Source organism: Rhodamnia argentea, chromosome 8 (assembly GCF_020921035.1).
Source record: "Rhodamnia argentea isolate NSW1041297 chromosome 8, ASM2092103v1, whole genome shotgun sequence".
NCBI classification, from domain to species: Eukaryota; Viridiplantae; Streptophyta; class Magnoliopsida; order Myrtales; family Myrtaceae; genus Rhodamnia; species Rhodamnia argentea.
Window position 1 is genome coordinate 24,603,046 of NC_063157.1, and position 16,921 is coordinate 24,619,966.

At 41.0% G+C, this 16,921-nt stretch overlaps 1 protein-coding gene and 1 long non-coding RNA gene across 2 annotated transcripts; one reads left to right on the forward strand and one right to left on the reverse strand.

Moving 5' to 3' along the window:
• Positions 1-786: 786 nt before the first annotated feature.
• Positions 787-12,896, reverse strand: LOC115735329 (serine/threonine-protein phosphatase BSL3). Its single transcript, XM_030666529.2, has 21 exons — positions 11,962-12,896; positions 11,214-11,274; positions 11,046-11,124; positions 10,852-10,931; positions 10,678-10,772; positions 10,456-10,555; positions 9,331-9,400; positions 8,614-8,715; positions 8,445-8,526; positions 7,397-7,576; positions 6,971-7,115; positions 6,696-6,855; positions 6,350-6,508; positions 5,511-5,749; positions 4,254-4,338; positions 4,049-4,147; positions 3,774-3,973; positions 3,613-3,688; positions 1,761-1,896; positions 1,527-1,666; positions 787-1,430 (listed from the first exon to the last, which is right to left on the reverse strand). Exons 1-21 carry the CDS (start codon positions 12,377-12,379, stop codon positions 1,341-1,343), a joined length of 2,796 nt encoding a protein of 931 aa, XP_030522389.2. The 5' UTR covers positions 12,380-12,896; the 3' UTR covers positions 787-1,340.
• LOC125316257 lies at positions 9,331-9,710 on the forward strand. Its single transcript, XR_007199566.1, has 2 exons — positions 9,331-9,509; positions 9,617-9,710. It is a non-coding gene; the product is annotated as an uncharacterized LOC125316257 (long non-coding RNA).
• Positions 12,897-16,921: the final 4,025 nt, after the last annotated feature.

A 16,921-nucleotide genomic window follows, 5' to 3' on the forward strand; every position in this document is an offset into this window, starting at 1 on the left:
AGAGTCACTGGCACCGCATCATGTGTATTCAAGCCAAGCCACCCCCTTTCAACATTGCTTGCAGTCGGCCCGTGTATCTCCAAATCTAGCCGTCCATGGCCAAACGTCTTCAGGCGTCGAATTTCTGATCCATGACCGTTGTCAACGTTGCTCGTCCATGGCTGAACACGTTCAGGCTTCTTCGGGCATGTTCATCCATGGCCATCAGGATCTTGAGATCGACGTCAAGGCTTGCAGTCATGGATGATCCGTAGTCGCCAGGGAGGTGGAAAAGGAGTAGCTAGCAATTGTGCAAAGCCCAAGTGGACGAAGGTCAGGGAGATTTCCGTGCGCTCAAAGTTGTGGAGACTGTTGATGAAGATCTCCCCGTGCTCGAAGTTCAGGGAGATCTTGAGTGCTCCTTGCCATGGAGGAGAAGAAAAAAAATTGGGCAAATTTTTAATTTTTTCACGTGATTCGAGATTAATGACATGTGGCAATTTGTGATTGGGTTTGAGCGCAAAATGCTTGCCACGCCACCAGCTGACGTGTCCATATAAAAGCACTGAATATTTTCTTCGCATGAACAGAATCAACTTCTACTCTTTCATCAGGCAATGATTCATTAACCATCATCATTCCCAGATAACCTCTTAATGCCTTTTTCTTCCCAAGACAATGAAGTACATCAATACATCAATGCATACCTGGTACGGTTGCTTATTTCAGAAAAGTGAGGATGCATGCTTGAACGCTGGGTCCAAATTATGAAAGCTTGAGCGGAAAAACTCGTGAACTCAAAGGCAGTCCACCGCAAAACTTGACCTCTCATTGTTAGCAGCAAAAAGAGCAACATCTCATTCCGCCCCCACCCGATACATCACAAAGAATTTACATCGTCCGAATGGGACAAATATCGAGGGGACTACTATCAACTTACAGACACTATAACCATACTTCTTGTCAACGTTCTCGACGAACAAAGGGTTAAACAGACGCAAACAAGAAGGCAAATGAATCTGACAAAGGAAACTCTTCCTTTACCTCGAGTAGTAAAGAGAGGAGGAAAAATTACGACTTCTACAGGCTGAGGTCGCAGATTTTTGTCAGATCTTTCCCCAGTCGAAGGTTTCCACATGTCGTCTCCTTGCGGTCACTTGATCATGTCCTAAAAGTGCTATTCAGAAACACCCCTGTATTCAAGGGGTCGAAGACAGATATATATACAAATGATGTATGTGCACCCCATGCCTCGCACACCTGGCTGGAGCAGGAGCTTGGACCTGGCTCTCTTCACGTCTTGGCAATTTGGAGGAAACCCGACTGCCTAGATCTGGTGTAAGTGTACGATATAATATCCATCATACCCAAGCTACAGGGCCCCGATCTTTGGTTACTTGCGGTTGTGGACGCCCTCTAGTTGGTGTAGGAGGTCTGTTAGCATTAAGCTCCTGATTGTTTTGACAACAGGAAGACGTGTAAAAAAAAAAAACAGTATTGCTAAAGAGGAGTTTTTTTATATAAGTTACAAAAACAAGCAACAGAACCTGCATCCACGTATCTTCGGTCTGGCATTCGGCTGATGATTCTGGGAATGAACTCGCTGGTGGCAGAGGATGGATAAGCTTAGGGACCACGACTAGATCTCTGCCCAGTACTAGGATGGCCCCAGCATTATTTGCGGTACCTGTAGACACAGGACAAGAAAATTCAGAAACACAGCTATTTGTGTAGCCCCAATGACCAGTTTTGACTATGAAGATCTAGCAGGCAGATCGTACCGCAGTAATTAGTAGCTGAGAATAATGTAATTAGGTGACCTTGGGCGAAACGCTCAAAGCCATCCATCACGCATTCGTGAGCACGTACAATCAACTCGAGATCATTGTTGTTGCAAAACTCCATCACGCGATCCGGCTGCAAGAAAATTCTTCAGTTATGCCCAATCTTATTCAGTTTGTAACAGGATTAATGATAGAGTCATGCGACTAAACAAGGGTAGACACAATTTCATGTTTCCAAAATGGCAAGAGATGGTTGACCATATATGATCCAACTAATTAAACAAAGCAGTCCTCATTGCTGACCACCTTAGTTTTAAAAATATCTTCGGAGTGGAGGCCGATCTAAACTTATATACATGCTATGATAACTTGATTAAAAAAAGTCCAGTTCCCCCCTAGAGCAAGAAGAGCAGTAATTTTAACCTCAAACTTGAGATTTAGCCCCAGGATTTAAAATAGATGAATGAATAAAACCTCATCCTCCCCAGAGCAAGAAGGGCAGTAATTTTAACCTCAAAATTGAGATTTAGCCCCAAGATTTAAAATAGATGAATGAATAAAACCTCAAAATTGAGCTCTGCACATTATCAAGAAATAGAAACATTACGCTTGCAATATCAAATCCAGAAAATCTAGCTCTAAAGCTACATGCAGATACATAAGCAGGTCTGAGGTTCATTAAAAGTTTACGTACAAAGTCTTAGTGAAACAAAACAACCTAGAGGCTCCATAGCCTAGATTACTTTGCAGTTCAAAAAAAAGCAAACTAGAACCACACTCTTCCCAAACCTTTGCATATATTTGGACTTAATAACATCAAGAAACATCATGACAAAAAAACATCACGATCTGGGTGGAGGATACCGCATGCGCTCCCCGCTTCAGCACAGATTTCATTGCAAGAAGTAGCTTGCTAAAGTCGATTGTCTGACATAATTTTTTTTAAACGATTGGAAAAACTTGAATAGTTGGAGAACTTGTTCCAGTTACCAGAGTGTAAGAATTTTAAGGCAATGCTGGCGAATAGCCATCAGTAACAGCAATAACAACAGCACAGTCGAAGTGCGCACCAAACCACCATCCCTTCTTGGTACGTCTTGATTTGAATCATGATGACTTACTTCATTTAGACATCTTCTTTGCTAGGTTTGCAATCCATATAACATTTATTTTGAGGTAAATTGTAAAGCCATCCCATGCAGTTCACAAAAGAATGAATGGCTCCTTAGGAACTTGCTGAACAACAAAGCAATAGTTATTCACAAAAGAATGAATGGCTCCTTAGGAAATTGCTGAACAACAAAGCAACAGTTACTCTTCTGTTGCTCAACAAAAATGCACTTTCTTTTGGGAGGGAGGTTTCAATGAGGGATGGTTGATTGGATTACAAGAGATGTTTGTGCAATTTGTAAATATGAACAGATCATGCACACCATCACTTTTTCCATAAACTAGCAAATCCAAATTATAGCTTGATAACAGCCATGTTACTCACAGAGCAGAAAATAAGGCCTTCCTCGAGTAATCATACCCACGGATATTTAGCAAAGTTAACCAATTATGCATTTGCTAATCAAGACTGGAAATTGTCAAAATTAAATTTCTACAAAAGCGCAAATTTCCACATTATGACTGATTATTAAATTACAAGAAAGTGATTGTAGAAGACTCAGTTAAGCATTCAAGTCCTCAAAGCACCATATGAGATGCACATTGAATGATGCAAAACAACTCGTTTATACAACTCTAGATTTTTAAAGTGTTTTTAACATCCTCTTCCAAATAGTCTCCTGAAGTCATTGAGCCCCAGTTATCATAACAAAATTGCAGAAAAGAAAAAATGACTCACCCCAAAAGTGACCAACCCTGGACCTCTGGCATTTGGCCTAAGTCCTTCGACACCATCATTTTCCGTGGGATCAGACCTAGGGTGTGATTCAAATATGTTAAACCCAGTGTCAACAAGAATCTCTGTTTAACCAACACTAAAAGAGATGGGTCAACACTTACCATAACAGATCCATGAGAAGGATTGAACCCGCTTCCATGGTTATTGGCCGGGGAATATTTTCAATTTGCTCAACATAATTTATGGAACGGCCAATACCACCATGCATACAAAGGATTTTGTTTTCAATAAGGGCTGCCAGAGGAAGCCAGTTAAATAAGCGATTTATCCGATGCCACGCCCAAATTCCGTCTCTTTCACCCTATTAGACCAAACACATTAGGTAACTAGAAATGTATTGATGTTTATATAATTTCTATATGTAAAATCTGGTTACCAGGCGCTCAATGCACTCGATCCTGAAGCCAAAAAGGGCATTAATATCTGCAGCTTCATGGTTGCCACGAATTAGATGTATATTCTCCGGATACTCAACCTGTAAAACTAATGTAATTTAGCTAATTCTGAACATCAGTCTCCAGCAGATAATCTTGAGTGTCTAAACAATAAATATCTTAAAATAGCTCATTCGATAGAAGTACCTTCAACGCAAGCAGAAGAGTAATTGTCTCCAGACTGTGTTGCCCACGATCAACATAGTCTCCCAAGAAGAGATAATCAATGTATCTGGCATAAATTCTAGTAAATAAGCTAGTGGATAGCACAAAGATGAACTATAAAGTTCTATACGGTATGGTAGACAGAAATAGATTCCTAGCAGAGAGTAAAGAAGAAAACACGCAAATTCTAGCAAAACTTCAGAAAAGGGTAGATGAGTGAATCTCGAATTTTTGTGCTAGGAAAAGAGAGGAAATTTCAGCACATATGACCTAAGGAGAAGAATTTTTCTTTTGAGTCACTCGAGAAGAGAGTTTTCGTGCAAGCAAAAAAGGACTGGTTACAGAAGGTTGGATCTTCTCATCTTTAAGACCTCCACAGGACATTGGCTGCAACATGGATACATATAGCAAGTTCAAGAGAAAACAATTTATCAACTTCTTTTGTGTTGTACTGCAACCTTCAGCAGCCAATTTAATTTCTCCAATTGTACTATAGAGACTGCCAAGACAGCCAACGGACACAAACTCTGACCATAAACATTAAAATGGACCAGAACTCTCGATCTGGTTTCCTATTCAATCAGCTGAACCAACCGGTTTGGTCTGATCCAAACCTTAATTACATACCCAGAGCCCAATAGACGCCAAAATGGAAATGTGATAGAAGTCTCTAAACTTTGTGTAAGGAAGGCAATCAGTTCTAATCTAAACCTTTTTCTTGTGCAACACAGTCCTAAACTTTTGAAATATGGAAATATAGTCTCTCCACTCATCCCTTTCTTGACTTTTTCCTATGTGGAAACCTTGTAATGCTTAGATGGCAACAGTTGCCAGGTAGGACAAATGAGGCATGGAATGAACCAGGACTCCATGGCATCTTTTCAAAACGGTATAGAACTGTATTGCAATAATTTAAAAAGGTTTTAGACTTCAATATATTCGCAAAATAGGTTTGGGGATTCCAGCATTGTTATATGAACAGGGACTGAACGAAATGTAGAGAAAGATGGACCTTTTTAATTTACAGAAGAAAACATAGATAATTCTAAAAAGCTTAGCAATTAATTTTTCCTCTCATTCCGTGACAAGACTGAACTTGGATGCATAAATTGCAAAGGTCGATCTAAAACATTGTTCTGCATTTGATAGACTGCACTTTCACGAATGTAGGTTGTATATTGAACAACGTGGTCAAAATGCAGATCATAATTGTATATTCACTAATTGTGTGACGCTTACGCAATGTCCCCAGCTGCAGAAGGGGAACCGTATTCATCAAATAGGCGCATCAGATCCCCAAATTGTCCATGAAGATCACCGAATATCTTCACCGGAGCCTTTAGCTGTAAGACACTCGGTTCAGCAGAAAATATTCTCTCAGCGCAGTCACAGAGATCTTCTATTTCATTGCAATCTAAGAAAAATTGCCGGCAAACCGGAGGCTTCCATCCACGAGGCTTCAAAAGATGTGCAATGACCTGAAATCAGAAAGAGACAGATAATGATACCACCAACAAAAAATACAGAAAAACAATAGCATTTCGATAATCATATCTTCTTTAGATGTTTAAATACCATTGAGCCAATTGGGGACATCCCAATAGCCTTCCCAGATCACGGAAAGGAGGAAATAATTGACCTTAAAAGAGAATATATGGGTGGAGGGAAACTAAATCCGATGGAATGTTTTCATTAACCAGGAAATAGGGGGGGTAGTGAGATTCCATGGCCAATTCTTTTGGGTAGTAAATCCCCGGACATCTAATTGGTAACTTACACAATTGACCGTAACAAGCACTGCCAATTCGGTAGACACAAAAAAGGTCCATTTACCAATAAACCTCCTTAATATTATTAATAAAACAAGTATAAATTCTTAGAAATGTGTGAAATTTTCTTAATCTTTGCCCATGGACGTTAATTTCCTAGATTAGTCTTTGCAGAGCCATGATGTCCGTTAGTATTGTAGCAATTAACCAAAACCTGCAATAAACCATCCTTGTACCGTGCAATTGTGCCTATTTGAGTGACAAAAGAAAAAAGATGCTAGCACCGAGTAACAAGCACTTCTTCCAGACCTTTTTAGGCACATTTTTGAAGGACATCTGAACATCAAATAATTTCCTTGCTGCATTTGTGTTCACTGGAATCTGCCTGCCTTCGTTTTCAAACTGATCTACTGGAAATTCTTTGACAGTACTACCAAGAGCTCCTTTAGCCTCTGAAGGTAAAACAACCTGTAAAGCATGGAAGAGAGACATCGGATGTGGTCAGGTACCAAGATTTTACTCCTCGTTTTCAAGGTAAATAATGTATGATTCAGTATCACGTGGTGGCAATACTAATTCATTGATGCGGCTGACCTCCAGCCGCAGTTATACTATTTAACCTAGCAGAATCAGGCAGCATGATTAACGGAAATACCTGCTTTTCGATGGAGGTAGCCTCTGCCCCTCGATCCCTAACTGGCAATTCAACATTTCCATTAGCTTGCCGTGCTTTAGCAGCAGCTAAGGTAGCACTGATAGCCTCAGCTTCTGCCGCTGATGCTTCAACCAAATACTCAACTCCCTTGTTCAACCTCCTATAAAATGCATCACAAATGTCTCAAAATATGTAGTAGCCAAAAAAATAAAATTGACTGATTCATAATCAAGATTGAATTTTAGCAAAAAAAAAATGCACTAGTTAATGTTTACCAGGAGCCCGATAACATGGCATGGTCAATCTTCCTGTCAGTGTACATATCATCATTTTCAGTTGCAGCTGGAGCATGTGAAACTGCTGTTGCTGTATCTGCAGCAGCTAGGTCTTCAGCAACAAGCAGGTCATCAAGTAAAACCCCTGTCACACCAACAATACACATCACTAAAACACCTGCTACTACTATGATAAGTTCACATGATGTTCTATGAACCACAACTCACAATTCTGACAATGCAAAGCACAATGTTAACCTGTAAATGGAAAAAGACATGAATTTTAGCATGCTACTCAACTTTTGTGTTTGTTTCCAGAACTAACATTTGTCAGTAATTGTCAGACGAAGGTCAAAACTTATTTCATAATACAACGAGTGCTGCGGCACAATGGTTTATAGAAAAAGATACAGGATCATGACCTACCACCGCGTAAACCACCGTATACATATATTAAGTCACCAATAGCAGCAGCCGCATGCCTGCAACGCCTCATCAGATGAACTGCAGCATCCCCACCAGCTGCATCAACTGCATATCTTCCTGTTCTAGGGCTGGTAACAACAGACATTGTATCACACCAAACACCTGCTGCAGTATCCAACACTGAAACCAGGAGATACATTACAGAATTTTAGTGGAATACAGCCTCGCATGGATGCTTGCTGTTTCCCTCTCACTAAAAGTGAAGTCTACAGGGCTAATTGCAAAAATTGAAAGGATGTGAAGAAAAGTCGCAACTCACGTTATAGTGGTCTCCTTTTCGTCCTTTTTTTTTTTTTTCTTTTCAGTTTCATTGACTTCCCCTTCTTAATGATAAGAATTTTAAAATTGGGAAAGTAGTTTCACATGACTCGACTTAGAATATAGTTCCCATTTGTTTGTAGTCAATAAGCATTCAGGCACGCTCTTGCAATTGAGAGAAAAAGAGAGAGAGAGTTTTTCAGGAGCTCAGGTTTCGCTAGTTGAGGGGTTTCAGTCAACAGTTTTAAAATTGGAAAGTCAAAGTAACCGGACAACAACAAGAGGAAACTACGATGCTCGAAATATTGAAGAGTAGTCATGCATTTTCTAGCTTTAGAACTTCCTTTTCATTCGATTAATAACCAAGAGAGAGTGAGAATGAGACGCCATTGAGAGAGAAAGAATAGAGAATAAAGAGCATATCTTTCACTGTACTTCTAATAGCATAACAAAAAGGAAACACACTAATTCTGTATGTTAGATAATGAATATACAAAATTGATCACTAAAGGGTGTAGGTGTAATTTCCAAAAAAATTGAGATTCGAAATGTCATTGACTCATAGCACACGACATGAACTAGCAAAGCAAGTAAATCGATAGCCTCCAGCAGCGAAATAGAAGATAACAAGTACAATCAGTCTATATCGCACTTGTTGAAAGCAATATAATACGTGTATTTTGAATGTGAGATTGCATCATGTCATGATATAGTGACTTAAATGAAGTACCTGCAATGCTTGATGAGTCTTCAACCATGCGTCCGCCACCAAGTGACCCACCAGACACATGAAGTCGTGCATTAACAAAGGCCTGAGAAAGAAGGATAGATGAGTGATCTTACTCAAAAAGAAAAACAGCACTTGCAAGACAATAAAGAAAGGTCTGGACATAACCCACCGCTGCATGTTGATATCTAGGAGATGGTGAAACACCAGGAGCAATTGCCCATTCCCATCGTCCATCTCTATGCTTGGCAAGCCCGTAGGCACTTGCTAATGGCTAGCAAAAGTCAAGGAATATCAGTGAAAGCAAAAACTAATCACTTTTACAATAATTCACAGAAAAATATAGCACTTAAGACTCGTTAAAAAGAATCCCTTTGTGAAGGTTTCTCAAATTAAATTCACACTAACAGTGATGACATCTATATAAGTCAATCTTGGAATTTACTAAGAATTATCAGGATGTCCCGAATTGCACGCATTCACACAACATGCACACACCTATGTCAATGAATGCAGCTCCTTGATTTGCCATCTAAAGTTATATAACTTAAGAGAAAATTATGGGGATGAAATGCCCATCAGAACTCCAACAGTATTAGTATTAATAGATGAAAATCCACTCCCATCATCTCCAAAGATTTCATTCTGCTCGCAGCTTTATTGATTTTTATATAATTTTTGCTCACTAATAGAATGAAGTAGCATCATTGTCCCCAGAGAAGACCATGAGCACAAGAGATGACAACAATTTAGACAGAGATAGGCATCATCATAAAGGAGAATTGCATGAAGCAGCAATTTTGATGAATAACTCCCTGAAAGGCCAGTTTTTCAAAAATTACGTCGAGAAAATGCAAAAGCTGGAAAATGAGCAAGTAATTGAACTCACAACACCACTGGCATCCCGCCCTCCACAAAGTAGAAGAAGACCATCAGACCGTGCACTTGCCGTTGCATACCTTTGGCACAATGAAATTAAAATAAGGATAAAAATTTTCACCAATCTTCATGAATTATCAGATGATGAAATAGAACATGTCACAGAGAATGCAACAAAAAATAGTCCACGTTCAAATGAAAGAATTCACAGAACTCGATGCAAACCATCATTTGGAAAGAAAGATGGGCTCCACTTCAAATCATAAAGTCCAGGCATGTAGTTCCATATATAAAAGTTACAGGGTAAATCTTTATGATAGAAATAAGGAGAAGAAGATTGTGCAAAGTAAGTAGAAAAGGATTGCACAAGAAGCAATCTTCACATTAATAGTCATCCACATGAAAGCTCATGAGCTAAATACTATTCATCGTACTCAAGGTTGGAGTCAGAATCTCAGTTTATTGTTCATTTTCCTCTACAAGATGACAAAAAGGTGGACATCTCTTGTTAATCTATCTATTTCTCCTTTTGTTTTCTAAGCATTGACCAAGTGGTTTTCAAGGAGGATGGGACCGGTTGTCATTGAGAGAGAGGGTGCATTCAGACCTTCCCTCCTTCCTTGGATATCCTACTATGGCAGCAGAGGAGATCCTTGTCAGACACCACTTGGACAAGGCATCTTTAGGCTTCACTTAAAAGATATCCAGCTCAGCTACTCAAATTATGAGCATGAAGATATTTAAAAGAAGAAAAAGTAAAGAACCCCTGAACTCAGACTTAGAGCCAGACTTAAGCTTTGGATTGTGTCATGAGACACAATCCAAGAGCTTGCAGGATTCCAAGATTCTTCTTCTTTCCCGCAACTTGGGGGTTTACTACTTCAATTTTTGCAGTTAGAGAACAGAATTTGTAGGGTTGCAGTAATCTATCTATGATCTGTCTTGCTCTTGCATTGCAGAGGTTTCCCCCTGTTGATGCTGTCCTTTTTTCCCCTCTATTGCTAGCAAGAGTGGGAGCAATCATGGCATCATTGCTTGCTGAGGAACAACTATGTAAGAAATCAAAAGTCGAGAGTGCACCATATAACTCAGTCAAAGATCATTGACATGAGAGAGAGAGAGAGAGAGAGAGTACGTGCATGGAGGCGGACCCTCCCCTTCTGGCTCCAACTTACGCCATTCGTAGGGTTTGGCAGCTGTGTCCAGTGCCCATACATCAGCCAAAATTCGTTTCCCTGGAAGATGAAGCCATGATGTCTTACTTGCATAATTACATGTGAGAAAAACTCAGCATTTATCAAATACATAGTCATTAAAATCAGAATAAGATACAGAAATCCTAGCCCATCAAGCTTACCATCAGTTCCACCAATTGCCATGAGATACCTTTGGCCCACCAGAGCCATTACATGACCATAACGAGGACCAGGACCGGGGCCTTGAGTAGCAACTCTTACAAGAAAAAGAAGCCCGTTCAGATAACAACACGGTTCACATCATTAACCTTACGTTGCAAGTCCTCAAGTCTTACCTTTGCCATCGTGGTCGGTGATGAGTGAGGTCAAGAACATGGAGATCCTCGGCTGACAGGCCATCTGGACCAATGCCTCCCTATTATATCAAAGGTGTCGCATTAAACTGGCCGGATGGAAGGAAAAACAACGTGGAAATAACCAATAGGAGCAGAGCACGTAGTTACAACTCTAGTCAGTGTTGTGCACAAACCTGAATAACTACCATTGTTCCCACCGCAGTGGCAACATGAGCAGCCCTTGGTGTTGGTGGCTCTCCGAGAGGAGTGATCCTGCAAAAATGGGCTCACAATCTTCTTCTTCAACATAAATTCAACTCGAAGCAGACAGAACAATAACATCATCAGGATTATAGACTCACTTGGACCATTTATTTGTCAAGATATCGTAACAGTGAACATCAGCAGCGGCACCTGCTAGTCCTGCAAACAAACCAATACCAAAAGGATTTGGCACCATGAGGAATGTCATCCTATTGAATAGTCGAAAATATCCCAAATCCTTCCGAGTAGCAACACAAACACGTACAACAGCTGTGAAATCAACATCTCCAGCCCCACGAACATGTGGTGCTTAAGCTAGATGCATAGCCAAACACCTAAAGAATCACACAGTTTGCACTCACATTTCCATACTAAAATTTAACACGACACTCAGGAATAGAAAGTCCAATTAGTTGACCAGGAAGGGAAGTAAAAACATGTGCAATGACTCAACAATAGGTAACTCTCAGAAAAATTCTCATTCACTAGCTTAAAGATAACCACTTCTTGTTTCGACCCACCTAAATTTTCCACTTTTCTTGGTACTAAAATGCCATTCAATTTACTAACGTTGAGCAATTCTGTAACTCCTTATATCTGGTGTATCAGTTCATCAATCAACAGAAAAGCAAGCTGCTCCTCCGTTGCAGCAGTTACAGGTAGTAAAGATATTGCTAGGTATTTCGACTGATTATCTCGCATAAATCCCATCGCAGTCCGTTCACATGGGAAAACATCAATTAGACACCAAAACAAACCCATGCATGCCCGTCCAGGCATACGTCATGAACCAAAGGAAATGACATAGTAGCCAATAATTAAATCAATGGAAGGAAGATGACGTACTGATTCCAGCACCTCCACCTCCAGGGGATGATGGAGGCCCCGAAGCTGCAGGATTACCCTCAAGTGAAGTGGCTCCCCCAAACATTATCAGCCTCGGTCCCACATAACCCGCCGAGCCCTCTTCTCCGACCGCGGCAACCGCGGTCAATGTATGCCCACACCTCGGCCCCGGCCCGTCATCCTCTTCCTCTATCACCGTGTCCACCACCGAGTACTTGGGCGCGTGCCTCGGGCCCCCCGGCTGCGGCAAGGGCAGCTGCTGAAGCTGCGGAGTGCCCGGAGACCCGCCTCCGACGCGCCACTGCTCCTCCTCCAACTGCTCTCCTTTAGGGGCCGCCGCCGGAGGCCAATCGCGGCCGGGACACTCGGCCGGGGGATCCTGATCAGCCGGAGGGGACATCGGAGATTCACCTTGCATCTGTCAATCCCAACCAATCAAAGCAATCTCGACTCTGGAAACTGGGAATTAAAAGAACCCTAGAAATCCGCATTTCCGATCGACATTCCGATTCTTGGGTCGGAAAGAACTCGGACCCCTCAGACGTCGTCCATCGGGAACACGGAGGATCTCCAAAGGAAAAAGAAAAGCCGAGCTCGGCGCCGAGACGGGATCAGAAACCGAGACGATACGTGGAAATTTCTGCAGGGGAAGTTGGACGAGCCGATGGGTTTTCGTCAAAATCGTTTCTTTATTCGTTTTGTTTCTATTCTCTATCAATCTGAAGACTCAAGCCGGTCGAGGAGATACAAAGAGCTGGCAATGGGGGGACGGCCGAGAGAGAGAGGCAAAACAAACAAAGGAGCCACGAGAGAACGCGTCGATGGGTCTCTCTGTCTCCGCCTCGCTCGAACCGAGAGGAAGAAATGATTTAAGAAATCGGCAACTTCGGGGATCGGAATATCGGGGCAGAGCATGCAAAACAAGTGGGTAATGCTAATGCTCTTCCTTCCTCCATTAAAAGCAGAGTCACTTTCGGTCCCTCGCATTCGCTCCTCTTTTTCTTTTTTCCTTTTTTTTTTCATTGAATTATATATAAATATAATTAAAGAATAGCCTCCATTTATGAACGTCTCTCTCTCTCTCCCTCTCCCTCTCGGATGGGGCCGAGGGAACTCTTCGACGGGGAGTTTACCGCCGCAATTTGACCCGTGTTGAGTTACCGTTAGTTTTTTTCGACGATTCCGAGGAGCCCTATTCGAGTTCGGACGGCGGATACACGTGTAATCGAATTCGTGTCCCACTGTAACATTAACGACGCCCAACGGTGTTCGGTTTCTTCTCGAGAAGAAGAGGAACGTGGATACCTTGGTTGGTTTTCCCAATGTTAGACATACAAAAAGGCTAAAATGACCTTTGAATTATCGAGGGTTGCTCGCGCGCGCGTATATATATATATTCTTTCTCTATTTACATAATATCGGAGCACCATCCTACAATCATCTTCTCCTTAGCAGATCTCACTAGTTGTGCCTTGCGACTCTACTAGACAACGCCTAGCCCTCACGCGACGCTAGTCGCCCTTACACGACCTTTTCGGGTCTAGCCCGACCCTCGTGCGACCTTCCGATCGACACCAGAGCATCGCGCGACCTTGTTGGTCGGCGCTTGGGTCTTGCATGACCATGCTACTAAGTGCATAGGACTCTCACGACCTTTCCCTGCTGATTCTGACTTGTACGACACTACCGGCCCTCACACCCCGGTGATTCTGATATGTCCGGTCGATCCTAAGGTTCTTATGTTATTACCGAATCAGTAAAATCTTATGGGTTTCTCGATATTGTCCTTTTTATACATTGAATTCAATTGATGGTGGTTGAAGGGAGCAAGTTGTTCAATGTGCTAGATTATTAGTATGATGTCATCTGTTGATGTGATATTTTCGTCAATCGTCCTGGGACTATTGAATTGTTGGAGTTGAATTGCTTGAAAAAAACCACCGTATGTGCTTGAAGATGCTCCTTCCATTGCTTGTCCCAGTATTGGTTCTCTACATCAAATTCATTATCATCTTGGACATTCGTGACTACATAGTCTTCGGAAGTTGGATTCTAGCTTCAGTCTCCTTCTAGTTTAGAGTGTGAATCATGCCAACTTGGCAAGTTGCATCGTGTCGGTTTCCCGCCTCGAGTTAATAAAAAAGCGGTGTCTCCTTTTTTATTAGTTCATTCAGGTATTTGGGATCCTTGTCATTTGGTTTCCAATTTGGGTTTTAGATACTTTGTTACTTTTGTTGATGATTATTCCAGAATTACTTGGTTATATTTAATGAAAAGTCGTTCGGAATTGTTTTCTATATTTCGAGCCTTTATTTATGAAATTTATACTCGGCTTGGTATGCATGTCAAAGTTTTACGTTCTGATAACGCTAAAGAGTACTTTTACGCACCTTTTTTTGACTTGATGACTCGGTGTGGTATGATTCATGAATCTTCTTATCCTAATACCCCTCAACAAAATGGCGTAGTTGAAAGGAAGAATAAACATTTATTGGAAGTCACCAGGTCGATATTATTTGAAATGAAGGTTCCCAAAATCTTTTGGTACGATGTTGTTCTTCTTGCATGCTATCTTATTAATCGTATGCCTTCTTTTTGTTTTACAAGGTGGTATTCCTTTCTCCACTTTGTTTCCCAATCAGCCTTTGTTTGCCTTACCACCAGGTGCTTTTGGTTGTATCTGTTTTGTTATCAACCTAGAGTATCAAAACTTAATCCCAGAGCCATTGAGTGTATGTTTTCGAGCTATTCTCGTACCCAAAAAGGCTATTGCTGCTATTCCCCGACTTTGAGGAAATACTTTATAACTGCTGATGTTTCATTCTTTGAGTCTACACCTTATCATGAAGTTCCAATCACTATTTTCAAAATGGATGAAGACTTACATGTGACTATCATTCGATCACCTGCTCTAACTGTTTCACCAGTGTCCGTACAGGAATCTCCTCCTCTCAAAGTTTAGACTCGGCATTCTCGAGTAGCTACTTAACAAAATGCTTTTTTCTATTGGGGTTGATTATCTTGACACTTTTTTCTCATGTTGCTAAACATACATTTGTTCGTATTTTGATCTCTCTTGCTGCCACATATACCTGGTCCTTGTTTTAGATTGATGTAAAGAATACTTTCTTGCATGGTACTTTTGATGAGGAGGTATATATGGAGAAACCTCCCGAGTTTGTTGCTCGGGGAGAGTTTGGTGGATTGATTTGTAAGTTAAAGAAGTCCTTGTATGGTTTGAAGTAGTCTCCACGAGCATGATTTGGAAGATTCTCTAAAGTTTTACTTTTATTTGGACTGTTTAGATGTGAAAATGATCATTCTTTCTTTTATAAACAGTCAAAAAGAGGTAGACTATTCTTGATTGTGTATGTTGATCATATTATCATCACAGGAGATGACTCTATTGGTATAGCTGAACTAAAACTCTATCTTCAACAACAATTTCAGACCGAGGACTTAGGAAAGTTGAAATATTTTCTAGGAATTGAGGTGTTTCAGTCAAAGAAATGTATTGTCCTTTCACGGCGGAAGTATGTCATGGATTTGCTCACTAAAACAGGTACGTTGGGGTCTAAGTCTCTTGATTCACCTATGGAACAAGGACCTAAAATGGTAGCCGATGGAGGAGAAATTCTTGATAATCCTGAGAGATGTAGAAAACTAGTAGGTAAGCTAAATTATCCGACGGTTACTCGACCGGATATTGCTTTTCCAGTTAGTGTGGTAAGTCAGTTCCTGTCTTCCCCTTGTACATCTCATTGGGATGCGATTATTTAGATTTTGAGATACTTGAAGAAGGCTCCAGAGAAAGGAATTGTTTATCAAAATCATAGTCATAGTTGAGTTGCGGGATTCTCTAATGTTGATTGGGCATGATCTCCGGATGACAGAAGATCAACTACCGGCTACTATACCTTAGTTGGAGGAAATCTAGTGTTATGGAAGAGTGAGAAGCAGAATGTTGTTGTTCGTTCCAGTGCTGAGTCAGAATATAGAGTCATGACACAAGTGACATGTGAATTAATATGGATTTAACAACTCCCGACTAAATTGAGCTTTAAAACTTCGACTCCTATGGTTCTATGGTGTGACAACAAGGCAACAATGCACATAGCTTCCAATCTTGTGTTTCATGAGAGAACAAAACATATTGAGGTTGACTGTAATTTTATTCGAGAGAAGCTCCAGAATAGAATGGTTCTTCAGAGTGGAATGATTCTTTCCAGTTATATTAGGACCGGTGAACAAATTACAGATGTTTTTACTAAAACTTTGGATAATTGGAGAATACGATATATTTGTAACAAACTGGGCATGATTGATATTTATACTCCAGCTTGAAGGAGAGTGTTAGAGATATAAAAAGGATAAAATGCTCTTTGAGTTATCTAAGGTTGTTCGTGTGTGTGTCTCTATATATATATATATAGAGTTTTATGAATAAAATATCGAATATTCTCTCTCTTTACACCCAAGTCGTGTTTTGGGATCGCAAAGTTGGGATCCTCATCGCATCCGAGCAGTTGCCATAAAACTTTGGCGATCGGACTCACGCACGTCTTGAGCAACTCGAACCCCGAGCTCAACCAAAAAACAACAACCAAGGCGATTCCAGGAATCCGCCGAGTCAAAGCCCAACCTACACCTCACTCGCACTGCCTACATGGCAATAAACACACCACAGAAATCTCAGGATGCGAAAGTTCGTTGGTGATATGCATCCCAACCAAGGGGTGGGAGTCGGATATACCAAGTAGGATGGATAGAAAAAGTTCCAATTGAGTGCTGTTTCTACAAAACTGAAAGCTATATAAAAAGTTTCACCAAACCAAAGGCACACCCTACAAAATCTAAGATGATGAGTTACACTATCAGGGCTCCCATGTTTCAATGATGCCTCGTCTGCATTCCTCCAAACAAGCAGATAGCTTGCCATGCCTAATGCCATAAGACTAGA